The sequence below is a fragment of the Podarcis gaigeae genome, assembly GCF_964106915.1.
Source record: "Podarcis gaigeae genome assembly, chromosome: 8".
Lineage (NCBI taxonomy): Eukaryota > Metazoa > Chordata > Lepidosauria > Squamata > Lacertidae > Podarcis > Podarcis gaigeae.
The window spans coordinates 33,058,691-33,086,069 of NC_139684.1; the positions used below are offsets into that span (position 1 = coordinate 33,058,691).

General features: G+C 43.4%; 1 protein-coding gene across 1 annotated transcript; it reads right to left on the minus strand.

Annotated features, from left to right (window-relative positions):
- N4BP1 (NEDD4 binding protein 1) lies at window positions 1-27,379 on the minus strand. Its single transcript, XM_083750486.1, has 7 exons — window positions 26,792-27,379; window positions 13,914-15,604; window positions 5,684-5,814; window positions 4,692-4,788; window positions 3,544-3,651; window positions 2,175-2,282; window positions 1-1,095 (listed from the first exon to the last, which is right to left on the minus strand). Exons 1-7 carry the CDS (start codon window positions 27,089-27,091, stop codon window positions 762-764), a joined length of 2,769 nt encoding a protein of 922 aa, XP_083606612.1. The 5' UTR covers window positions 27,092-27,379; the 3' UTR covers window positions 1-761.

Genomic DNA, 27,379 nt, shown 5'->3' on the forward strand with positions numbered 1-27,379 from the left:
TGCCATAAAACAATTTGTTTTTATTGCCCACTATAAGAAGCTGGGAAGAAATGTTTCCTTCCAATGTTTTTTCCCCAAACTGAGAAACAACACATATTGTAATAAAAGCTAGCAAACTAAATTGGACTACAATAGTTTTCAGGAAGTGACAAAATTCTAACATGTTCTTCCTGAGCATTCTCCAAAAGCTCCATTGGCACAGCTACCCCCATTAGCCTGTATTTGGACTGTGTGATATTGTAAAAAATCAGCCAATAGCAAGCCAAGGGCTTGCATGCAGTAGTCAGGAAAGTATTTTGCCTTAAGATGGAGACCTCCAGCACTTGCATGACCAGGATATATGAAATGGCCATAATTTGCTCACTGAAAATTCACCTCTGTCTATTAAATCAGGCAATGAGAGAAGAAATAATGCCCATTAAGAAACCTGCAATTATGAATTCAATTTTAAGCAGAACTTAGATCTGCGGTCAGATCTACTTATTTCCCAAATAACTTGAAGTTTTGTAAACAATTTTCAAGCCAGTCAGAAATAAAGACTTGTTTTCTTTTTTTAAAAAAAATGCATCAATACAATTTTGTAAAAGCAACATAACTTAGATGAATAAAAAAGGGGGATCAGTGAATCATCCAAATATTAACAATTTTTTTATACAAAAGGATTAAGTTTTGACTATTCACAGATGGCCTAACATCAGCTCATATGCATCTTTACATTAACAATCCAAACTGCAGAATCCAAAGCTTTGCGGTTGTGGGCATCAGCCCAAATCAAGCACCATCGCAGACAGGGCATTCATGTCCCTCATGTGGGGATGCTGGGCAAGTATCTCTTCTATCTTCTCCCTCTGCTCGGACGTAGGGAAGATTTTTCTCAAGGCTTCTCTTAAGTGGATTGTTTCTGCAGTAGATCTTGGATGCGGGGGGAGGGCTGGGTTAGCATGAGGTGCTGGTGGAAACATAGTCAAGGCAGGTACAGCACCAGGTAACGGGCTCTTTGGCAACTGTCCACTACTATCAGTTGGCATCAGGAAATGCGATGTCCCAAAAGGAGGTGGGCCGCCACTTCCATGGCCATGTTGGGGTGGAACACCTCTGGAGAACAAAAACAACATTTGGTGTCAGAGCCTTCAAACTAGGAAGGCAAGAGAACAACCATCTCCCATGTTTCCATGGGGTCTAAAAAGAAAGATGCTCTAAAACAGGCATAGGCAAACATGGCCCTCCAGATGTTTTGGGACTACAACTCCCAAGATCCCTAGCTAGCAGGACCAGTGGTCAGGGATGATGGGAATTGTAGTCTCAAAACATCTGGAGGGCCGAGGTTGAGGAAGCCTGATTTAAGGTTTAAATTTGTTAAAGAACTCTGGATGACACAGTAATTTATTTTGCTTTCAGTAGAAAGTAACACTGATTTGACATTTCATGTTGTCTCTTTCCACATTTGTCATTAATAATAATAATAATAATCATCATCATCATCATCATCTTGATATGGCTGGTGATAAGGGAAGATGCACACATTTAATCATAATAAAATATTCCTCTACATTTGATGGACTTTTACAAGTCACCAATATAATTACAGAACTTTCTAACCTTGAAGTGCCATAGCATAGAAACAGCAGTTCAGATTAGACCTTGCTTTGCTTATGTATTCAACATTTTATGCAAGTCATTTTTACCTGACCTTTAAACACAATAAAGCACAATAAAGCTTTACATGATAAAGTACAAAGAACTGAGCCCCTCCCAGATGCAGACCGGACACAGGTAACAAAGCACTTTCCATGTGCCCACCGCAACCAAGCAGCAGATCTTCTAACAGCTGATGCAGCAGACCAGCTATTCATGAAAGTGCCTCACAGCTCCAACTGCAGTGTGTCCAATGTCGTCATGTGACCCACCACAATCTAACATCAAAGGATGTTACCAGAACACTTGCCTTCCTTTTCTCGGTGTTACAATCCAATGTTATACAAACGAACTTGGCATCACCACACAGAGATAGCTGTGGTAACTGATGACAAGCAATTCCTCCTGCAAAACCACTGCTTCTTCCTATCTAAGGTCTTATGTGGTGTGATTTACATCTCATGACCTTCTCAGTCACACGAAGGGCTTTGATTCAATGGTGGCATCTGTTTTCCCTTAAGCCCCACAGGGTACTCTACCTGAAACGGGTTTCCTCCTGAAGGAAACGTTCTATTCCTGGTCCATTTCGTCCCAGAGGATCATCGGGAACCATGAAGAAGTCTCCAACGAAAGTGTACGGCAGCAGCCTGCAACACCAAAACAGGCAGTGAGGAAAAGCAGTAGGAAGGAAAGCAACATTCAGATTTATAGACAGAAGTAATCTCAACATTCACACACTATACAAACATACAGCTGGTATTGTTTGGGGGGGGAGGGCTGTCTGGCAGGATACTATCAAATCATGAAACAGTCCTAAACCTGATGAGACCAGAGGTTTACCTAGTTATCCATTCTTTACCCTTCCCTAATCTGATGCTCTCCGTACAACCAGAATCCAAGCACATAAGCCCTAACCACCATTGCTAATAAGGATGATGGGAGTTGTAGCCTAACAACATCTGGAGGGCACCGAGTTGGGGAAGGCTGCTATACTCTAACTGGCAGCAATTCTCCAGGATCCTGAGCAGAGGTCTTCCCCAGCTATAGTATCAAAGATCCTTTTAACTGCAGAGACACACAGGGGATTGAGCCTGGGACGTTCTTCATACAACATGTGCACTTTACTAGTGAACTTCAATGCTTGTAGGCAGCACAAATTCAGCGGGCGGAATCCAGCCTAACAGAAATCCACTGCAGTTCCAATCCTAGGAGAGCTTTAGTTCAAACACTGCTTTGTTGAATTGGGTCCTTTCCCAATCACCTGTTCCACATTGTATTGCAATGATATATGGTAATGATGCCATTCACAGTCTCAGAATCTAAAAACCCGCAAGAAGTTTCAACAGAGTGATTTCAGGAGTTTGCCTGTGAGGCGCTGGGGACACATGATGGCCAAGCTTCCCTCTGCTCTATCCGGAAGTGGCTCACTAAATATGAGCTCTCTCAGGTTATAAAGCTGGTGAATGTGTGCTGATGGGATTTTGCCACCAGGGCATTCATGTTCCAGCCATGGTAGAGAGCTGACTGGCAATTCAATTGCCCTGTGCCCCAAATCCAAAAACAAACCTGAGAAAGAAAGATGCAGAATTGGATAGGGAACACCAACCACCTCAACATAAAACGGGAGCAGGGAACCTGTAGTTCTCAGGGTGTGGCCACACTACAACTCCCATCACCCCGGACCACTGACCGTGCTTGCTGAGGATAATGGGTGTTGGAAGTCTGGAGCCCAGGAACATCTATAGGGCTACAAGGTTCCCCATCTCTGGCAAAATCAATAAGACTATCTAAATTAAGTGATTAAGCCAAAGCAACTTTTATCACCCCCCCCCCACTAAATATTGTAACCGATCACTTGTCCACCTGCCCACTGCACATTTTTGTAACTGAACAAAATTAACACATTACCTCTTTTGAATAATCTCCCTCCAGGATGTGGACTCATCCACAAATTCTCTGAGATTATCATTGGTGACAATAACTCCTCCAGTCTTTTCAGCAAGATGTAGCAAAAACCTACAACAACATTTGTTGGGAGAATCAGCATCCTTGCACTGAATAAGTTTCTGGGCAACAAAGCAGCCATGTGGTACTGTGGATCAAGTAATCCTGGTTTTGTGACCCGCTGGAAGTCACACAGGAAAGCAGCTGCTGTGCTTCCTAGGTGGCTGATGATTTGGCCACCTTACTAAAGCTAAACAGGTCTGGGTATGGTCAGGGCCTGGATGGGAAATGAGGATGATGATATTATTACTACTATTATTATTAAAGTGCTGCAGACCATATATTGTTCTGGGGATGCCTAAATCTAAGCTGGCCAGCATACAAAAGAACCAAGCGTCTGTTGTTTCACAGAAAGCTTGGGACTAAACGATATGCAAAGTAGATCTTTGGATCCTGTTCCAGGCATTATATCCATTAGGAAAATTGGGCTATAGGTTTATAATTAAATTCATTATTAATTCTTAAATTAAGGCAAGATAACAATGAATGTGTTCCAGAAAAGGTTTCTAAATAATGCAAATGCATCATGTATGAAATAACTCAAACATTAAAAAAATAAAATAAAGAGGGTGATCAGCAACATTTTGTACCAACTTAGAACTGGACACACACAGGGACAGTGCTCAGTCTGCAGAACAACAGGGCAAGTCTACACTACACAGTTTCCCTTGATGGTGAGCTGAATCAGATGTGCATGAATGACGTGTGGCTGTTCAACACTTCAGCTTGGTCTGCATATGCAGGAAAAAGAGGTAACAAAACTGTGAGATGGTTAAGTGGATTGGAGAAGGGACCACAGCTCAGTGGCAGAGCCCACTCTTAGTATGAAGAAGTCGCTAGAATAGCTTCTTCATACATTCACATTCAGAACCTGGAGACTTATATTAAGTGGAACACATCTCACAAAGGTATGCTATCTTAAAAGCAACACAGAATAATATGTTAACAGGACAAAACAGATGCGTATCCCATTTCCCAACTCAATAAATGGCTCCTCTTGAGAAGAACTAGGAGTCGCATAACTGTCCATCAGGTACACAAACTCTTTTTACCTGTCATCATGAGATGCAATCCTGGCTCCAAATACAACCCTTGCAGGGGTGAGCGCCAAAATACCAACATCCTGGAGCTGGGTTAAGAAATGCTGTTCTATTAAAAAGAAAATAAAAAAGAACACATTGAAAAGAACTGAGTTTAGAAAGAACAGATGTTTTGTGCAGGATTTTATTTTGGCAGAAAATTAACTATTGCAATGCACTATTATATTAAGTGAATCAGAGCATTCAAAGAGTGCCCATTATACTAACTTTTACAAAGGTCTGTTTTGTTATCCCTGAGCTGGGGATGGGGGGGAGGGGAGGGGAGGGGGGAGAGAGAGACAGAGAGAGGAAGGAAGGAAGGAAGGAAGGGAGAAAAAGAGACTGAAAGAACAGCAAGCTCTTGGAGCTCCTCACTAAAATGGTATAGCCCCATTCATTCATTTGTACAACCTCCCCAGAATCCAGTTTTTTGGTCATGCTCATATAGGACAGAATGTTAGGAAGATGTGCCATTTTATATATAAAGGGTAAAGGAACCCCTGACCATTAGGTCCAGTTGTGGCCGACTCTGGGGTTGCGCACTCATCTCGCTCTATAGGCTGAGGGAGCCGGTGTTTGTCCGCAGACAGCTTCGGGATCATGTGGCCAGCATGACTAAGCCACTTCTGGCGAACCAGAGCAGCACATGGAAATGCCGTTTACCTTCCCGCCGGAGCGGTACCTATTTATCTACTTGCACTGTGCTTTCAAAATGCTAGGTTGGCAGCAACAGGGACCGAACAACAGGAGCTCACCCCACCGCGGGGATTCGAACTGCCGACCTTCTGATCGGCAAGCCCTGGGCTCTGTGTCCCTTTTTATTTTATATATAAAATTAAACAAATCCAAATTGTTTACTAGGTACCAGCTTACTTCCAGTAGTGTCATTTTGTAAATAAAAATTGAACACAGGAGATGGGAATTGTGAAACTTCAAAGCAACCACAATCCCATTAAATCTTTTACCTGTGATGTTAGAATCTCTCCTTGTTCGCCACTGTGGGACAAACACAGTGATCTTTCTGTGGCCACGTTTCCAAAAGTGATCAACAGCAATTGCAATTCCCCGACATGAGAAGATCTTCTGTAGACCATGGCTGCAGAAAGGAAAGAAAGGAGCAGAGTAATGTTTGCTAATCATCAGAGTCTGCTTTACAAGAAATCAACAGCTAAACATACAAGATGAAAAAGCATGTAAAGATAAGAAGTGAACTGTTTGTACAAATCAAATGATGCAGTCCACCAACGGTACTCCTCACTGGTTTTTTTTGGGGGGGGGGGGTAGCCAATCTAAAGGTTTATAGAATTTGGATGCTGGAAGGCCATTATATCAAAGTCATTTATATCGAAGTCAGTTGGGAAACATTAAGTAGAAAAATTATGTAGGACCGCCCCTCCCCCGGGCACCATGTCTTGCTTCTCCATGTTCAGTCAGGAAGGCTTCCCATGCAATTAAGGATAACCATCTTCCAAGGTCCTTGATCACGCCAGAAACCCCCATGAGTAGAAAAGGCTCCCTGCTGCAGCAGCTACATGGGAAAGCTCAAAAGAGCCATGGAAAACTGCCCCCTTTTCTACTTGTCTTGCCCCTTAATAATTTTTCTCCTCCCCTTGTTTGTCCTGCTGCCGCTAACCTGTGACAGAGAAACATTTAGGCTTATGTAACCAGTCATGTTTGTGCAGGAACTCCCTTGGCAAAGCTAATACTATGCTATGCCGCTCAGTGATATATAAAAACAGAGTTGTTTTCTCTTGTATTGTCTTACTTCAAGGTTTTTAAAGCAGGGTTCCCACAGGCCCATTGGTGTCTCATTCCCACCATCTTATTTACTTTCCTTGTGGCACACCAAAACTGAACAACTTACTTGAAACAGCAACCCCTTCTGACCCCATAGAGAAAACATTCTCCCTCCCATGGGGCCAAACAGCAGTCAGAGAAGTTGCTCTGGAGGTGGAAAACTGTCCAAAACCACCCCCTACACACACCAACTTTGCATTAGAGATTGCAGCCTGAGCAGCAGTGTTTTTTAAGGGAGTTTTACAAGGAAAAAAAACCCCACGTGACTATTATCTTGTAGTTTTAGCCTTATAGTAATCACAACATTTCAAGATCTCTAAGAGGGTTGTAATAACTCTTTGTTAAAATGTTTATTGCACACTCATGTCCTTGCAACAGAAGAGGGACTGCAAGCTTAGTAACTGGGAGGAACAAAATAAACCAGCTGTACGTGCTTCACTTTTGTTAGTTCTGTTTATTTAGACTTCCTTCCTGGTATGCTTCAAAGCTAGTTACAATCTCGAGGCTCAGCACGCAACAAGGGGCAGATTAGGTGAGAGAAAGAGAAGCTTGCCCAAGGCCAGGTCAAGATATAGAGAAAGAAACGGCAAAACAGGCCCCATGTTGTACTAAATGTGGGCTTTGGAACTGGGAAGGCTGAAGGCCATTATACCAAACTAAGGTTGCATACGCTCCATCCACATGCCCACTTCCTTGGTCTCATTGGGGGAAGTCATGTGCTGGAAATGTCCAGTGTGGATGCAGTCTAAGAAAACAGGGCACTGAAGCTTCAGAGTTGCTGTCGTGTGCACTTTGCAGCAATATATGAACTGTCTTGCTAGACAATCCAAAGAAGAACACCTGCCACCACCTATTTCTTTTATTTCCTCTTTCCTCCTTGGGAAAAAGCCCTGGAAGATTTGCTCAGGTATAATTTCCAAACCCTGCACCAGGACACACTTGTGCAATGGGAGAAATTATGTGAGCCCAAACGATCAAACCACAGAGGAGGCTGCCTTCGGAAACTCTGGAAGAGACAGTACTTCAGGCCTGACCCCTTACAAATCAACATTCCACTGCAAAGGTGCATTTAACCACATCTCTGTCCTGGATGTAGCAAAATGAGCCAATCAATGCAGAGTTGCAATAGAAATATCTGTCCTCAGACAAAGCTGCCTGTTGCTTCTCAGCAGGAGTTGCAATTCAGGTGGGTTGGAGAATTGGCAAAGTATGATGGGCAAGGATGACTGGATGAAGCGTCATGACTGACATACCAACACACAATATTTTAATCATGACTTTTTGGAACAGAATTTTCTACACTTTACCAGCCTGGAGCCTATCCCTCTACATTCAAAGACCATAAGGGCAAGCAATGCTTGAGCAGTTCAAGTCCAATCTAGTTCAGCTTTCCGGGACCTGCAGTGGCCAATCAGATGCCCCATGAAGTCCACAGGAGAATGAGGCAATGTTGCTCCACGGCAAGTGATAATCAGTGGCCCTTTTAACCTGAAAGTAACTTCTAGCTATAATTATCTCAAGGATTAATACCAAGTTCATTCAACAAGTGTGGGCCCATATATAGCCAAAATAGCATGACTCTCTGCAAAGAGATTCAGCAGACTTGGGGGAGCACCAAGGTCTGCGGAAGTACACCCAAATAAAGTTTTTATTATTATATTTCTAAAGCAGGAATCTGAAGAACAGTCCACCAAGAACCAAGCATGATCGGGGACATGGAATGTGGACTCTGTGTTGAGAGGTGAAAAGGAGAAAATAAGGGAGATGGCATGCTGACACCCTGACACTACATTGCAACGTTTTGTCGCAGATCCTATTTGTTTGGCTACCAGCCACTGACTTCTCTATACAATATCCTGAGTTACAGGAGGGGTCCATCAGATGGGTGTTTATTCTATTTATGTGCATATGGGAGAAGGATAAATAAACAGAAATTGAGGGTGCAAATAATCACCTCACTACATACAGAAATAGTTACAGGTAGGTGGCCATGTTGGTCTGCCGTAGTCGAAACTAACTAAATATAATATAATATAATATAATATAATATAATATAATATAATATAATATAATATATTCCTTCCAGTAGCACCTTAGAAAAGCTCATACCAATATACCAATAACAAACTTAGTTGGTCTCTAAGGTGCTACTGGAAGGAATTTATTATTATTACTATTATTATTATTATTATTTTATATATAGATGTAGAATTTTGGAAAAAATAAATCATGAGCTAATGGCAGAGGCAAAACCACACCATAACTTTGCTTGGTTTACACATTGCATGATATCCACCCTTCAGTGATCATTGCAAAAGTCTCAAAATACCCAATGAAGGCCACACACTTCCTTTAATAAGTTCACAGTTAAAACATGATGCATAGTATTATTACACAGTGTCAACTATTTGCATACCCTTCCCCATTAGTCCCAGTCTGGGCAAAAACTGGAATTTAAGATGAATCATATTTGTGACTTTCATTTTACATCACTATTTTCTGAGCTTTGTGAAGAACTAAGAAATTGTTCACATCAGCGGATTTTTAATGCACCCCTCCCCCTTTGTAATAGCAGTTTATTCTGGAGTCCAGTGATTTCACAATAGTGCATTTTCCACACCCCCATATTACAGGCTGCCCCCTCCCTGCAATATCACAACTGAAAATTGCTCCCCCTGTTCAGCTTAAAAAGCAGTATGGTGAGGCACTACAGCCTTGGCAACATGTGCTGAGAGCACACAGGCTACCTTATTTAGTCCAAGAGTGGCCAGCAAACTCTAACTCCCCTCAGCCCCAGCCAGCATGGCCAAGGATTGTGGGAGCTGGAATCCAACAACATTGGGAGAGCCCCATATTGACTACACTAACTTGGCTCTTTAGCTTTTTGTATAGTGAACTTGGTGGTGTTAATATCCCATCAACTATTCCACACCATACTGACAAATTTACACTTATCAGTATGCTCCTGTGCACAATTCAGGGAGATGGCCTTATCTTTGTAGGGAATGAAGAAGAGCACCATGGATGTAATCCCTGAGAAACCTGGCCTTTCAGGGATAACCCAGGCCCTGCCTGAATATTCGCCTTTCAACTATGGGTATACTCTCTCCATTGATCTCAATGAAGCTACTCAATCGTTGATGAGTCTCATCCCTGCAATACAACCATGGCCACTACCCAGCAGTTTTGTGGAGGGGCAGGGCCATGGCCCCATTTGCAGCCCTGCACAGCAGCAAGCCGGGGGGGGGGGGGTGAGGTAGAGGGGGAGAAGAAAAGGATGATTGCTGCTACAATCAAGAGCTGGCATAGCAGTCAGGCCTGATGCCCCAATGCACTGGTAGCGTGACTGGCATCATATTCAACAGACCCTGGGCCAGACCAGCCTTTTCTTCATCCAAACACTTCCACTGGCTGCCACCAGCCCTTTCGCCTGCCTCTTTGGTGGGCTGAAAGGGAAGCTCCACATCATTGGCAGTGGACAGTTTGATTGGCTGGGCAGAAGGACATGTCCACCCAAGCCACTGGCCCTGCTCTCAGATACAGCCCTATGGCTCCAAACCTCTTCTCTGGTCCTGAAAACATGGAGGCAAAAGTCTACCCAATTACACACTAACAAGTAAATTTGTTCTAGCCGATTACTACAAGGGCCTTGGAATAACAGGGAAGTATTGATTCCTTCCTTTTCCTTTTACAAACTCTAGTCTATATTGGTATTTAATACAGATTTAAACATATTGGGCTACCTGTATTTAGGTTTCATCTGTTCTACAATACCTCCCCTCTCTGGCTTCCTCAGCATGTTTCTAACTACAGACCTGAGGCATACTATGGGCATCTTCCTAATGTGGAGATCATCCAGAGAGGCCCTGATCCAAAGGCCTAACATAGATGATACGTGCAACGAAACCCCAACCACTGCTTCCCCTACAGTAGGATAAATCTACAGCATCATCTTCATCACAAAAGCAGAGCAGCAGAGACAAGTGTGCTAGCTTTGCTCCCCCCATTGCTGTTCCAGGTGCTTTCCATGAGATGGAGGGTGAGCTTCTGAAATGCAAAGCCTACTCTTCTCAATGAGAGGCCAGAGAAATCCCCACTTCAGAACTTCATCCTCCACCTGGTGAAGGGCAATTAGAGTAGCCAATGGGGAGGCAGAGCCAACACATTAGTCTCCAATGTGTATTTATTGTACTTGGATGTAGAATGCCTGAAAAGGGCTCTTGCCACTTGAAAATTCATTTAGAAGAATACGATTTGTATTTCTTCTCAGAGAGGAAGAAAACTCCCAGAAAATGTTTTTCTTTCAATGGGAGAGGGATTTGCAAAAGAAAAAAAAATAACGGGAATAGGGTACTTAATTTCTCCTCTCTCTCGTGTTCCAAGCATTTGCTTGGTTCTCTCTAAATGAATCCCTGGAATGAAGAAACAAGTCTCTGGAAGTTCTCTGGAATGAGGAAAGGCAGCTTGAGTTGGGAAAACAATTTGGAGTTGAAGGTATGGACAGGATTCAGGATGTACACCCAGAATTTCTCTACTCAAAATTTCCCTTCCCTAGGAAATTCAGCAATCAGGGCGGTTTTTTTTGGTTACACATATATTCATGCAATGGGTAGTTCCACCCTGAAGGCCACTGCCTTCAGGGGTGAGGTTGACATCTAGTGAGGTCACAGTGAACTCATGTAACACCTTCCTTCTGAAATTACCTGCCTGTTAGTCTGGATGTAAAAGGTCTGTTGTGGTTTTCTGGAGTAGTCAATACTTCTCTCTTTCTCTCAGGAAGCTTTTGGGCTGCAAGTTAGCAGCTAGATCTGATCTCTGTTAAGATGCTCACAGATTCTTAACTTGGGAATTACTGCATGGCTTAGTTTTAATTTTAACTCTGTAATTTCACTGAAAGATGATGCAGGGATCCTACAGTTAAAAAGGAGCTCCTTGGAGAGGAAGGGCGGGATATAAATACAATAAATGATAATAATTCTGCTGCATCATTTCCTTGTGCCAACACAATCAAAAGAAATAGGTTTGCCCAACAGTAAGTGTGGTGTTGTGTAACATCTTTTTGTTTCAATAGCCAATGGCTTGGGTCAAAATTTGGAGCAACTGTTATAGTGAACCTAAAAGAGGCTCTCCAATGTTAACCAAAGATTATTTACATTCTGTGTTTTGGTAGGTAAGCAAATCCCCACTGCTATGATTTATGAACAAAACAAAACTGCCCTGCAATAACCTGTTCTAAAGTCAGTTACAGAAAAGTGGCATACAGTAGAAGAGAAAATTAGGTCTTACAAGTGCTGCAATATTCTGATTAAATTAGACCAGGAATGTGTCCCGATTAGTTAAGTAGCAGCTTCTGCATGTATTCATATAACTAGGATAATATGGAAGTTTATACCATCATCAATTTGCTAGTCTTTAGGGAGCTACAAGACTCTTTAAAAACAACAACAACGTATATTATTGAACACAAGAACTGTACTTATAAAAAACTGCCAACCATAAACAAAAGAAGTAGTCCCACATTTCCACTGAACAAAATGGAATGGCTCTAAGGTGGCGTCCATGACACATGCTTGCATCATCTATACATGCACTGTGTTTTAGAGTTATTATTTTTTTACTAGCTGAACAGAAATTGAATCCACCAATCAACTAAAACCCATCTAATTAATATGTCTTTAACTGGGTAACAACCCTAGTTTTAAGAGGGAGGGGCAAGTGTGTACATGATCTTGATTTATTATTATAGACTATTGTTGGCATTGCTTGGTGGAGTACTTAGTTTTACTTCATGCCTTTAGTTCAATACTACAGTTAAGAGGAAAGAAGGCTCCATACTACAAAAGAAGCTGCTACAGGATGGCATGCGTTGAGGTGGAGACAGCATTTTCTTTCTCTGCAGTAAAACTAGAACTCAAGGTCATGAAATGCAAGCGAATGACAGTAGACTCAGCAATTCAAGGTCAAAGAGCCCTAAGAGCAGCAGAGGGTATCTGCCACACCCCAAGACCAACAGTGCCCACTCTTTCATTCACACAGCAATCCTCACTTTGCACAGGACAACTAGAAAGGTGAGAAGACTGAGGGAGAATTTTCTGCCTCGTCTTGTTTAACTGTTGGCAACTGAAAGCATCTTGCTCAAGGTCCCCCCAAAATTTTGAACCCGGCAATGTGGAGAAGGGCTCTCAATTGTAAGACAGCCCTTATCATATGGGGCCTTAAATAAATGTAACATGTAAAAAACCCAAAAGAAATCGAGCTCCAAAATGCTGGCCACAAACATTTCAGGTTTTCCCAGCCATGTCTAAAATGCCTCCGATAACCCTTCCTCTTCACACTTTTCACAAAAGACAAATAGTCTGACAATTTATATTTACCCTGCTACTGGATTCCACCCTTCCTACAAGGAACTCTTCATGCAGGTAAGGCTGAGAGATGGTGACTTTTCAGAGGTTAATCAGAAAGCTTCAGAAATATGAACACGTATCACAAATATGACAGAGCCCATGAAGCATAGCAACAATGAATGTAAGCTGTTTGCTTGGAAGTCCCCAGCGCAAATCTTGTTTCAAAGGTGAACTTACTGGGTGGCCTCAGCAACCTACTCACACCCTCACCTGAGCTGTGACTAATAAAATTATGACCTTCCTTATAGTGCTGTTGTAAGGATGATTAAGCTAACATATATGAAGCACAAGGAACAATCTCAATCGTTATGTAGCTTTCATTCACACAAGTGGGATGATTTGAACCTGCAGTATATTTCTCAGTGAAGCTTAAGCACGCATGATGGTTCTGAAAAGAGGCAAGTCCAAAACAGGGTAAAGAACTGGCTGAGGACACATAACTCAAGCACCATAAAGAAAGCACGAGTGAGAACTGAAGTGCATGTCTTAAGAGTGTGCTACAGCTGGCTTGCTCAGAAATCAAACAGGATATTCCAGACTGGCACATGCTGAGGGAACTTTTGGTTATATTGCAAATGCTTTTCTGGTTAAGAAATTCATGTCTGGCCATCTCATTAGCCAATCTTCATTTAACTATTGGAGTACAAAACAAGAGGTTTTCTTTACTTTAGATATCTGGATATTATTCATTGCTACAGAACATTTAAATGGTCCAACATGTCAAAAGGGGAGAGAATATAGTCTGATCTAAATTTCCCACACCTCTCACCAGGAAAAGCTATGCGTTCATATTTTGCACAATTTGTATACGGTGTCTGTTTAATAATGTGTGGTTTGCTATGCCTAATAAAGGATCTTGATAAAATCCTGGTAAAATCTGCTTCCCCACCCCACCCTGGCTCTAAATACATGCACTTTTTTGTAATTCGGCCCCCCTCCCACACCTGGTTTCACTGTGAAATGCTACTGAAACCCAACAGTCATCAATACTCACGCAATTGCAACATTGCTGCCATCTATTACTATGTACTTTAAGTGGTCTCTCCCTGGCTCATTTTTCAATTCCAACTTGTATGGTGTTTTCAAAGATTCTTTAAACCTCTGAATTCCAGTGACTGAAGGGTCAGCATGATGACTGTATGACCCTCCTTTTCTCCTTTCTGAGGAAGGGGCAGTCATTTGCAGATGCTCTAGGAGATGATTTGTTTTTGGGTGTGGGAACTGCCTGGCTCCAAGCTGCAAAGGATTACATCGTCCATGCTGATCATGCTTCTCAGATGAGGGGTCTGGACATGCCTGAAGAACCATAGTTTCTTTCTCAATTGGTGGGTGTGGAGTCTCCGAGCCACCCCTTGCTACCAAGCCGGGCTCTTTCGGTTTCCTGCCTTTCACTACCCTTTGCATACTATCACAAGCATTCACATGACCGTCACTTTCTATATCATTTGTTTGGGAAATACGAGACTGTTCATAATAATAGTTTGAGACTGCTTTACTGCAGCCTTTGTATTGTGGATTTTGGCTTCCAGAAAGAGGAGTCTGGTTTTCACTGTTTGATATATGCGGTTTGCCTTCAACTTTGCACTGTGCTCGTGGAGCAGAGGTCATGTTTTGTTCTGCATTCTTTGGCTGCTTTAATTTCAGACCTCGGTCCTGCTGGCCTTTGCTGCTAGAGCTACCTTTATCTTTCTCTGCCCAAGTCCCAGCAGTCCAATGTAGGTCATCAACCTGGTCTTTCTCTTCAGGGACCTTTTTGCTCTCTCTTTCAATTTCTTCCAAAAGCAGTAGAGGCTCAGCCAACTGTCCGAGGTCTCCAATCACCTTCTCCACAATCTGTTGTGAGTAGCCCATGCTTTTGAAGAAGTTCACCAAAATGTTGTATTCCATTTCCTCACTTATCTCATCACCTTCTTTAGTGTTCAAACCCGGACCATCCATCTCGCTGCTTTCATCAGTGACCAGATCAACCACTACTACATTGTTTTCTAAAGAAAACTGTTTCTTTGGTAGCCTTTCCTCAGCATCTGATGACCTCCTTTTACATGACTGCCTCTCTTTGCATGCAGATGTCTCTAAGGAATTCAGTCCATTTATAGGTAAGAAATGTCTTTCTGGAGCATCAGGGAAGAGAGTGTCCATTTGCTTTGCTAACTCAGTGACTGGGGTACCTGCATTGTTTCTTGCTTCCTCGTGACCTGTTCTGCAGTCATTGTTCATTGCAGACCGTTTCTGTATTTCATTGGGAAGAAGTTCTGGAGTCCCATCAAAATTGGCAGGGTCCACATTTTTACCTTCTGCTTTCTGGCTTTCGCTCTGTGCAAGGCTAAGTAGTTCTCTCTTCAGTGAGCTTGGTAAGATCAACAAGTCCATTGTATATTTATCCGCATGGGCTTCAACAAGTTGTTTAAACTGTTTTTTCACTTCTGACTCTCTGCTGTTCAGCAGACTTGTGTTGTTTCTGAAGAGACTCACAAACTGTTGAACGTGGCTTCTGGCCATGACAACAGGTTCAGCACCACCCTTAATGTTCAGGGTCCCTATCTCCACAACAGTAATATCAGCACAGGTCCCCTGAATAAGGCAGTTCAAGAAGAGGCTCTGGGCTCCTACAAAAATACAGTGCATGTCTTTGGGATAATGCTCCCTCTCTTCTAATTCAGGTTCACAAATTCCTTTAATATATTCCTACAAAAAAAGGAAAGAAAAATTAGAGAAACTGGCATCTTTTAATTCAGAAAGCTACTCGCAACACAATTCACTTCCCTCACTCCTTGAAATGAACATCACTCAAAGCAAATCTGTCAATCAAGGATCTGAAGGGTCACCTAATATACTGGAATCACTGGCAGTCACCTCCTGGTTATATACACGTATGCACCATCACCATTTTATTTTATTTGTTATTTAAAGATAAGAAAGGGAGAAAAAATGAAGTAGGCAAGCAGAAATTCAGAAACTGGAAGTGTGTCCTGGATCTAAAAGGTTGACAGCTCCTGTTCTAAGGTTAACTTCACCACATTGGTTAGAACAAGCCTGTCAGAGATGAGGATTGAACTCAAAGGATGCACTTCCTCCAAACCTAATTATAATCACCCACCAACAGGTGAATTTCAGGGTCCCAATGTGTACACATGTACCATATTTTTCACTCTATAGGACGCACTTTTTCCCCCCCAAAATTGAGGGGAAATTTGTGTGCATCCTATGGAGTGAATGCAGGCTCCTTGGCCTCAGCGACAGCAATGCTAAGCCTCTGAAGGGCAGAGGGAGCACTCCCTCCGTGCTCCAAAGCCTTCGCGTTGCTTTCGCTGAAGCCTGGAGAGCGAGAGGCGTCAGTGTGCACCGACCCCTCTCGCTCTCCAGGCTTCAGGGATAGCTGCACGCAACCCCTCCGGGAGCGAGAGGCTGCACGGGGCTATGGCTTCTTAGCCTCGCGCAGCCTCTCTCGGCAAGGAGAGGTTGTGCGGGGCTAAAGAGGAAGCCAAAACAGCGAGCGGGATCCATCCCGCTGGCTGCCTTGGCTTGTGACATAGCCGCACGCAGCCTATACACTGCTCTTTGAGGCGGGGGGGGGGGGAAATAAGATTTTTTTTCTTGATTTCCCCCCCCCCCAAAAAAAACTAGGTGTGCCCTATGGAGTGAAAAATACGGTAATTCCTGACTGTGACATGCAACAGCAGCCTTGCAAGGGCCTTCCCTCTTGCTTATTATTATGCACCAGCTTCCTGGCCCTGAAGATGGATGGGTTTACACATTTTTACGAAATGATGCAGGGGTGCCTTAGGCCACACTGGAACCCTTAAAAGGGCCTTTATTTTGGGTCAACCCTGTTTCGCCACCAGCAAATAGAAAAGGGCCAGAAAAGCAGAAACTGCTCAACAACAGCAATGACGCTGCCAGGTTTTGCCACCAATTTAAGAACAGCAACATTACACAATGAGCCAGCTGGGGTCTTGTGAATAAGAATTTGTTACTGGCACAATGAACGTTCAGTTATTTCCCCATCTTTTTGCTCTGCACAGGAGCTACTGCTGGGCCTGAGGAACATGAATTATTTTCCAAGGCTCTCTGAAACCTGTGCTCCAGCTCCCTGGAGGGTACAGTGAACTACAGCACCACAGCAACTTGGTGCCTTCATGCTGTAGAAGTCTTCTCACACTAAAGCACCTGCAGAGACACCAAAACAAACTGCAGAGGAATCTGGGTCACACTGTTCACATTGGGAAATTGCGAGGCCTTGAACACTCTGAGAACTGTACAAGGCTGCACACTGCATGGAAAGACTGATAATGCGAGACAAGTTGTATTTACGGAAGCTTGTATATCATTACAGATCTCTGTTAATAACATTTTCTCATGGTCCACTCCTACACTTTGATCTAACCCCCAGCCCCCCAAAAACCCATGACAAATGGTAAGCTGAGAGAAAAAGTGACTAACCAATGAGTTTCCTGAGTGAGTAGAGATTTGAAACCATGTCCCCCTTTAGCACTGGCTAAGAATGTATTTATCATCTGAAGAAACCATACTTTTATATGTTAACAAACAAGCTAATTTTATGGCAAACCAAGTTATGCATTTAAGTTCCTGAAAGTAACAAAGTGACTTTCCATTTGTAAAGTGTGCTGAAAAAGAAAAGTTTTGCATATTTTCCCATTTCCTCCAAAAGTTTCATGCCCCCTCCCCTGAAAAAAAAAAACCCCAATTCCCATCAAGCCTTCAAAATTCTTGGAAATTTTACATTGCTACTGATAGCCTTATCCTCCAAGAATATATCTCATCCCCCCCAATTTACAGCTGTTCAGCTCTGAAATCACTTACTCTTTTAGAACATTACACAACCTGCAAGATATGAACTACTCATTGAGAAATCCCCATGACCTTTTTGGCCTTCCTGAAACAGGTGGAAAACAGGTATTCTCATTCTATGTCCACTTTTCAAGAGAGCTTTTCCTCTTTCTTAAAAAAGCAGCCCTGTCGTGACCACTTTATTGAGGAAGGTGCAAGAGACTTATTAAAACAAACCAACCAAAAAACCCAAGGGCATTTCCATTCAGGAACCGAACTTTCTTTGCACATGCAATCTCCAAGAGTACATACCCTACCCAACAGAAGCATAGGAAGCTGCCTTATATCAAGTCAAACTATAGGCCTGTCTGTTAGTAGTTAATACTCACTAGTACTGTGGCTTTCCATAGTTTCCAATAGGAGTCTTTTCCAGTCCTATCAGTAGATGCCAGGGACTGAACCTGGAAAAACATGTGCTCTGCCACTGAGCCAAGACCCTCAGCCTCTACAGAACTCCTAAATCTAAAATATGAACATGTTTAGAAGAAGCCTATGTAAGAATCATTCTCCCTCCCTCTCCCAAAGAAGTCCAATGACATGTTACCAAATATGCTATTTTCTCCTTGTCACACCTATCCCTAGTTTGCAACTATGGGTCCTAGGGGAGCGAGAGAGAAGAAGAAGACAAGCATGCCCTAGTACCATTTCAACATAACAGTATATTTCAGATTATGAGAACAAAAAGTTTAATATAAACTCCAGAAATAAAGTCCAGCAGCATATATTGAAATCATGAGCACATACTATTGTATTGTATTGTATTGTATTGTATTGTACTGCATTCAGACAGAGTTGTACAGGGTGAGTCTTTTAAAAGAGGCTTCATGGAACATGTGTACAGCCATACCTCGGGTTACACATGCTTCAGGTTGTGTTTTTTTTGGGTTATGGACTGCTGAAACCCGGAAGTACTGGAACGCGTTACTTCTGGGTTTCGGCAGTCGCGCACACTGAAGGTTGCGAATGTGCATCCCGCACGGATCATGTTCGCAACCCGAGCGTCCACTGTACTCTGTATCCATCTTTTAAAGGACCTATCCTGTACTTCTCATACTAATATCCCCAACACAAATTTTAACAGCTTTGAAGAGGTTACTTATAAACAATGGAAACAATACAAATTGCAACATTATGGTTTTACCCCTTAAAAAAATAAAGCATGGTATATTTCTTAGTAATAAACCCACAATTGGGCAGCTGCTTGAGGCAAAAAGAAAAGATCCCGTGCTCTTTTGCATTGCTGTTCTTGTGCCTACATCCAAGAGAGTACTGAGAAGGGAAACCAGAAATGCGTGTTTTACTGTAAGGTAACTTGCACACAGAAATGTGTGTGTCACTGCAATGCATCATACAAACAACTGTATTTGATGACTGTCTATTCAGATACAGATAGGTAGCCGTGTTGGTCTCATACCAAGAACTGACTTAGTTGGTCTTTAAGGTGCTACTGGAAGGAATTTTTTTTGTTTTGTCTATTCAGAAACTTTGTTTGGTTCAGAATGCTGTGGTGAGGTCATAAATGAGTTTTTGCCAGATGATCATGATATGCTGGCATTTCAGGATCTTTCACAAGCCCCCAATTCATTTCTGGATGCAATTCAGAAAGTTGCTTTTTAAACATACAGTCATACCTTGGAAGTCGAACAGCCTAGTTCTTGAACATTCTGGCTCCGGAACGATCAAAACCCGGAAGTGACTGTTCTGGTTTTCGAATGTTCTTTCGGAAGCAGAACGTCTGATGGGGCTTCTGCAACTGCGCTTTGGTTTTCAAACATTTTGGAAATTGAACAGACTTCCGGAACGGCTTCCGTTCGACTTCCAAGGTACGGCTGTATAAAGTTTTAAGTGGCTGAGGTATCTGAAGGACAGTATCCTTGCATGAATCTGTTGGGCTTAAAACTTAATTCGTCTGAGTGCTCTAGTGCCTCTGCCTTTGGGTACCAGGTTGGTGCATATGGATAGAAAGAGGACCCTTTTTTGCAACAATATCTCATTTTCAGAATACCCTGTAAATAACCTTCCTAACTATATTCAACTGTGCCAACGAAACCTAATCACCCTGTGAGCAAAATATGTCAGGGAGACTGTCATGGCCATCTTCACAGCTGCTGTTCCACCATCTCCCTTCTGTCACAGACACCATTACAACCAACTTCCCTGTGAACATGAGGAGGAGCCGCCAGCAAGGCAACTGTCAGCACCTCCACCTCTTCAGATGGCCTATTTAAATACCACACACAAGTTTTACTGCTCTTAAATGTATGCCACTGCTCTTAATTTATCTTAGGTTGGGATTGCCAAATGGTGCCTGCGGGCACCATGCATCCTCGAGTACTTTCCTGGTGCCCACAAAACCTCAGTGCCTGCTGCATTCACCAGCCTCTTTATGATGAGGTGGCAAGGCGCCTTTCCTTCAAAGCAGAAAAAGGTGCCAGAGGAAGTAGGGTAAGCAGTACTATTTGCCACTTCCTCTTTTAGCTCTGTGTGCTTCTCAAGGCTCAGACAGGCACCTGAGAAACTGAGCAGAAAGGGGAGTGACTGAAAGGATAAGAGGGAAATAGAAGCTGAAGGAAAAAGGGAATAATCAGGGAGGAGTGGAATGCTTGCTGGATTCAAAAGGGAGAGTGCAAGAATAATAACATAGTGCCGGAGAGAAAGAAATGTGACTCGGAGAGAAAGGAGGGGGTGAATCCAGATCTAGTAAAACAGATTACCGTATATTGAAATTACATCATTTTTTTCACAGTCCCCTCACTCCACTCCAAATCACAGATCTCATTAACTGAACCATAAAAGTCGCAGATCCAGTTCTTTTCAGTTCTGTCATGGTGCTTCCTCATAATTTTACAAGGAATTCTCTCAAACCACAGGTCACCTCTGTGTTTATATATGCATTTTTTAGTTTGCCATTGGTTTGTTGTCATCTTCTCTAAAAACCATGACGATACACGTTGTAGTGGTGCTAGCAAGCAGTGAATCTGTGGGGGGATTTTTTACAGTGTAGTCTACTAATGTGAGTTTTAATTTGATGGTGGTGAGGGCCCTGTGTAAAATCATGCATATTCAAGTGAAAATGTTTTAATTCTACTGGATCCAGCTTTTACCCAACCTCCATGGAAACACAAATAATTTATATATTCATTCGAGTGGGGGTGGGAGAAGCTATCACAGCAGTCGCTCAAAATGCCAAATGTACCCATGGGTCTCAAAAGGTTAGTGATCCAAAACATTATGTATGCTGTTCTGCGTGCCTTATTAGCTTGAGTGTGGGGTTAACATAATTAAAACCAACTTATTTTCCATTGCATTTGATTTTATTGTTACCTCTTCTAATGGTGCTATTTAGTTATCAGTTTTATGTTTTAATATTGCTAATGAAGATTTTATTGTCTAAGTGTTTTGTCTTGTAAGCTACCTTGGGGACTGAAATCAGAAAGGCAGGGTAGAGATATTTTGAAACAAACCATCCAATAACCTAACTCTTTAGAATTTTCCATATTACCATAGAACAACCTACACCTGAACAAAAATTCCTTTGAACATGTAGGGAATCTCTCCCCAATCCAGTCTTAAGGCCATTTCCTGTAACAGATTTATGTTGATTTACAAACTAACCGTGTAAAGTGTAAGCATGAAAAACTGCTTGTAAATTTGTACTACACAGCTATGCTTATCAACACATTAAGGTACATTTCTGTGGCATTCCTGTGTTTGCCTCTCCTTAATGTGTGAAAGGGCCCCTTCCTGAAGATATGAGCAGCTCTTCTGCTGATCTAGAATGAGCCTGGGTTTGAACTCAAACTTACATACAGTCGTACCTTGGTTTTTGAACAGCTTAGTTTTTGAATGTTTTGGCTCCCGAACACCGCAAACCCAGAAGTAACTGGTCTGGTTTGCAAACTATTTTTGGAAGCCGAATGTTCGATGGGGCTTGCACGGCTTCCGAATGACTGCAGGAGTTTCCTGCAGCCAATCAGAAGCCGCACTTTGGTTTTCAAACGTTTTGGAAGTCGAAGGGACTTCTGGAATGGATTCTGTTCGACTTCCAAGGTACAGCTGTAATTGGCAAAAACAGTACAAGCCTCAGACACATTGAATATTTTTAAGGAGCAAAGCAAGTGTCATTCTGTGGGTTTTGAAAGAAGTTGCATGTGACTATAAATATATCCTGTGTAAAACTTATTTGTGGTTTAGCCATGTCATTACTTTGTGGGCTGATCACCTTTCCTATTTCCCACAATCTAGAGACATTACAATAGCTCACACTGAAAGAGAATTGCTTAACTCTGTGGTATTTCCAAACTAAGAATGGACAGTTATGTAGCCAGGCCTGAGGATTATAAATTCAAACTTATGGGGTCTACCTGCCTCCCTGTCCCTCCATCTGAACAATAAAACATACAATTCTATGTCAAAAAGTATTTTTTAACCCTCATTTGACACAAGGAAGGGAGAAATATTCATGTCACCTTATTTTTGGTAGGTAGAAGGATTGTAGTTCAGTGATTTTGCATGCAGAAAGCCCAGGTTCAGTTACCTGCCTGAAACCCCAGGAAGCCACTGGAGTCAGTGCAGAACAACCTTTAGCAACCTAGAGCCCTCCAGATGACTTAGACACCTGCTGTTCTTGACTACTGACTATGCTTGTCTATGCTTTATGCCTATGCTGAGTGGTAGAGGTGTGTGTGTGTGTGTGTGTGTGTGTGTGTGTGTGTGTGTGGAGAAAACTGCTGTTTAGGGAAACAGATTCCCATTTCAGGGTACATGCAACTATTTTTATAATACTTTGTGTGCCAAATGCTTAGGCTCTTAGGCAAACCAGGGGGTCTAACAATTGTCAAAACCTGATCACAAAGGCAAACACGAATGGGTTTTTTTGGCGGGGGGGGGGGGGGAGAGGAAGGAGTGGAAGGTATACTTCCTACCCAGAAAATGTACACTTCCCCCACTGCTAAAAGTCCTAAGGCAACTCCCCCATTATGTTAGTTCCAAACACTTGAATAAGCTGTATGAAGGGAAAGGAATTTACTGTATTTTTCGCCCTATAGGATGCACTGTCCCATAAGGCGCACCTAGTTTTTTTTGGGGGGGGAAATTATTTTTCCCCCAGCCCCCAGAACAGGCAACTCTCTGCAAGCCGTGGGAGCCCAGCGCTGGGCTCCCGCACTTTGCGGAGAGCTGCGTGAAGTCTCCGGAAGCCCGGCGGGGCTCCCACGGCTTGTGGAGAGCTGCGCGAAGCCTGGAGAGTGAGAGGGGTCAGTGCGCACCAACCCCTCTCACTCTCCAGGCTTCAGCGAAAGCCTGCATTCGCCCCATAGGACACACACACATGTCCCCTTCATTTTTGGAGGGGGAAAAGTGTGTCCTATAGGGCGAAAAATACGGTACTTGCCTGATAGGAAAGCAAGACACACTCATAAGGATGTATGGCCAAGTATGTCCCCTATATAAAGCACTAAGCGGCTTCTCTATAATTCTTTTATTTTTTGAAGGGATATATAAGCATATCTCTTTCCATACATTCAAGAACAGTACCATTTAAGGAAAATCTTTTATTTGGCTGAAGCAAACAAAAAAAAATTATTATTCCATGCATAAAAACATATAAATAACAATTTTGCAAACCGATGGGTGGCCCAAATTTCAAGCCCCTCCAACCTAACAACTGGCAATCACTCCAAAGCTTTTCCTGTCTCCCTCGCCTCCTTCATTTTGGGCACTGTGTGTTGGCAGTTCTCTCTTTTCTTATTGGGCTGGCACCATTTCCACAACCCACAAATTGCTCCTAACAAGGTTCTACAACTAATTGGCAAGTGCTGGCCCCATATCTTTGGAAATTCATAATGGGCCAGGATTTGCCAGTTAATTGTGGAACTAGAAATGACTATACAATACTGCTGAAGGGCAGCACCATCAAGGCCACATGTTTCTCTCCTTCCATCTGTCACCCACATGCTTATTTTTTGTGATAGTGGCACCCTAAGTACTTGCTGGCCAGCCACCAGCTCAGGCTCCTGTTCCACTGCATTTTTTTTTAGAAATCTCTTCCTCCTCCCTCTACACAGTATACTCAAATATTTGTGTAACTGAGAAGTACAAACAGGTATCAAGAAACGTACACTGAGTCCCCAGATTGATGGTCAGCCTCTTGCTAGTATCAGCACATCATATGCCCAGAGGGATACAGTCCTGGTTGAGGGCAACCTTATAAATCTCAAAAAATCTAGCAGAAGAAAACAGTATTTTGCTGATTTTGAAGATTACAATAGAGAAGGCTTGGCAGTTCCCCTGAAAGCAACTCCCATTACAGCAAGCTTTAGTTCAGGTGGCAGCAGCACCTGAATTTGTAGATCATGCTGTTGAGGACCCCAGAAAAGGAGATAAGTTAACATGGTGCCAACTGAGTGTTAACATTTAAAAATTGTTTAAATTGATGGGATGCTGCCAAGGCAGATTCATGACCTTTGTTCATTACAAAATTTTACATAGCAACAGCTCCTCCTGAAACAGCAGGCTTCTCACACTTGTTGAGTAGCTCTAACCCACCCTGAGCCTTGAGAATAAGGCATGCTATAAAGCAAATATATCCCTCTTGTGCTTATTTTCTACACACCCAAATACATATAGTTCGCCTTAACTAAAGAGCCACCTTTTGCGTGGGGATCATGCTCCTGACCACCTTGCGTGTCAGCAGAGCATGCATCAGTCCATCCCGTCGCCACGCATATTGGATAAACATAAAACAGTAGTTGCCTGTATTTTTAGATACACACAATAAGATGCATGTGCATTTCGTTGACACACATTGTACTCTATCTCAAGGCCTTAAGGCCACTGAGTTATAATCATGTTCTATTGTACCTGAAGCTATTAACCTTCTTGAGCCCTTATGGTAAGGGTGGGCAAAAACCATTCTCTTGTCAGGTGTAAAATATATACACCTCACCCGGGTACTTAAGATGGGGTGTTCTATAAATCCCTTTTCCGCATGTCTATATGTGCAAGCACGTATGCACACACATACTTGAATGAGGAAGAAGGAAACTCATTTACACCCCACCCTATCTCATGGACTCAAAATGAGTAATATATACATACACACTAAATTCTATTATTTGTGTGTGCACAGACAGACAGATCTGGATGTGTATGCTATATGAACGGAAATGAATGACCCAATGAAGATTGGCTTGTTAAACCTTACTTTCATATATTGTAAACCAGTGTAAGATAGTATCCCACTAGGACAGGCATAGGCAAACTTGGTCCTCCAGATGTTTTGGGACTACAACTCCCATCATCCCTAGCTAACAGGACCAGTGGTCAGGGATGATAGGAGTTGTAGTCCCAAAACTTCTGGAGAGCTGAGTTTGCCTATGCCTGCACTGGGATCATAATCTACTTGTTAGCAGAGCTGTTTGGTTGCTTTAATGCTATGATATAATAACAGGTGTTACATCACACACACACAGTAAGGCTATCAACAACTACTAGTCAAAATGGCTATGTGTAGCCTCCAGGTTCAGATATCATAATGTCTCTTTTTTACCATGAAACTTTTGGATCATCCCCCTATACTATACCTTAATGTAACTAAGCCAAAGCACATGCTGTTGAAATATCACAATCTTCCCCGGCAATTCATTCCTCCCTATCCTTCATTCCCTGTGTATAGTTTAGATTTTAAGCCCCCAGGAGAGGAAGCTGTCATATCCGTTTTTATAAAGAGAACCATTTACACACATGGTGCCATAACAATATCAATTGCTGGGAAGCAACAACAGGAAAGGGTTCCTGCCTTCATCTATAAGGAGAAGGGATGTAGCTCAGTGGTACACCATCTGCTTTGCATGCAGAAGGTCCCAAGTCCTGCTTGTAGGCTTCTCAGAGACAAGGCGGGATATACTGGATTAGAGAGACATTTGGTCTTACCCAGCATGGCTTGCGCTTTCTCTCTCTCATATTTCACACACAATATACCAAGGACGGGGGAGCCTGTGACTGTCCATACGTTGTTGGACTCCAACTCCCATCAGCCTAGTCAACACGGACAACAGCCAGGGATTGTGGGAGCCGTAGTGCAATAAGGCTACAGCCTCCCTACTTCAGCTATATACAAATACACAAATACAGGAAGCTGCCTTATACGGAGTCAGATCATTCATCCATCTGGTTATGTATTGTCAACACTGACTGTTAGTACCACTGTTTCAGCTGGAGGTCTTTCCCACCCCTACTTTGTGATGGAAGGGTTTGAAGATAGGAGCTTTTACATGAAGGCAAATGTTCTGCCACTGAATCAAAATCATTTTCCTATATACACAAATATATCACAGCCCTATTAAAACAGAAGCCGTCCAGAGTTGTTGTGGTGCAGTGTTGTACTAAGAGCTGGGAGGCCAATTTCCCCACTCAGTTATGAAGCTCTCACTAAGTGACCTTCCGCGAGTCACTCACTCTCAGCCCAACCTAGCGCACAGGATTATTGGGGAGGAAGTAAAGTGTATTTGCCACCTTTAGCTCCTTGGAGGAAAGGTGGGATATTCATGTAAAATTTAAATACACATACACCCTCCCTTGCATGCCTACTACTATGTGCTGCGTGAAGAAACCCTTTATTTCATCTGCCCTAAACCCTCGACATTCATCTACACTGGATGTCCTCTGCTTCTACAACCTCACAGGGTTGTTATGAGGACAAAGAGCAAGCAGTGTAGTGGTGTGTCAGGCAGAAGCCTGGAAGAGACTAGGGTTCAAACTCCCCGACTGGGCCATGAAGCTCACTGGGTGACTTGGGGACACGGTCACTCCCTCTCAGCCTAACCTACCTCCCGGGGGTTGTTGCTATGGGGATGAAAGGGGGGGGGAGAGAAGAACTGAGCTCCTTGGGAGTAGAAAATTGGTCTGTAAAGGAAATAAACAAACCAACGAACAATGGATAAGCTATCTTGAACTGCTTTGGAGAGATGATAAGGTATGAATGCATTAAAACAAATAAGAGATTAACATCCCCCCCCAACATACCTTGGCGGCCCGAACGTCCTCCCGCTGGCCTCGGAGGCTCAGCCAGATCCTGCGCCCGGCGGCGGCGCTTTGCTGCTGCCCGAGATCTAGAGCGGCCCAACCGCCGCTGTTCAGCGACCCCAGGATGGCCAGGCGGACCCGGAACAGGCGCTCGATGCTGGCGCGGCTCCGCTCTAGGGAGCCGCTCTTCTCCGCCGGGGCCGTGAACTCGTCCAGCACCGGCTCGGCTCCGAGACCTTCCGGCGGCAGTGCGCCTGCGGCAGCAGCGGCTTCGTTGCTGGTCGTAGTGAAGGCCGCCATTACAGCGCCGAGGAGCGGTCGGAGGAGCGGAGGCGGCGGCGTGAGCGTTGCTGGCGGCGGCCGCCCCTGCCGCTTCCCATCGCTTCGGGCCTTGCGAGGGAGTCAGGACAACAACCCCATCGGGGAAACTCCCCCCGCCGCCCTGCCCCACACCCCGGAAGCGCTAATGCCTCATCGCTATGCAACGGCGACGTCACCATGAGGCGCCGGCGCGACACACAGAGCTGTGGCGCGCGGGGGGGGGGGAGGGAGGAGGCGGCGGTGTGCGTTTCTCAGTTACTGCTCTGT

Excerpts from the sequence above, each read along its gene's own strand:
- N4BP1 (XM_083750486.1), bottom strand. The coding sequence starts at position 27,091 with ATGGCGGCCTTCACTACGACCAGCAACGAAGCCGCTGCTGCCGCAGGC. Across the intron at positions 4,789-5,683 it reads GAGAGATTCTAACATCACAG|AACAGCATTTCTTAACCCAG; the intron begins GTAAAAGATTTA and ends TCTTTTTAATAG. Across the intron at positions 1,096-2,174 it reads CAGGAGGAAACCCGTTTCAG|AGGTGTTCCACCCCAACATG; the intron begins GTAGAGTACCCT and ends TTTGTTCTCCAG.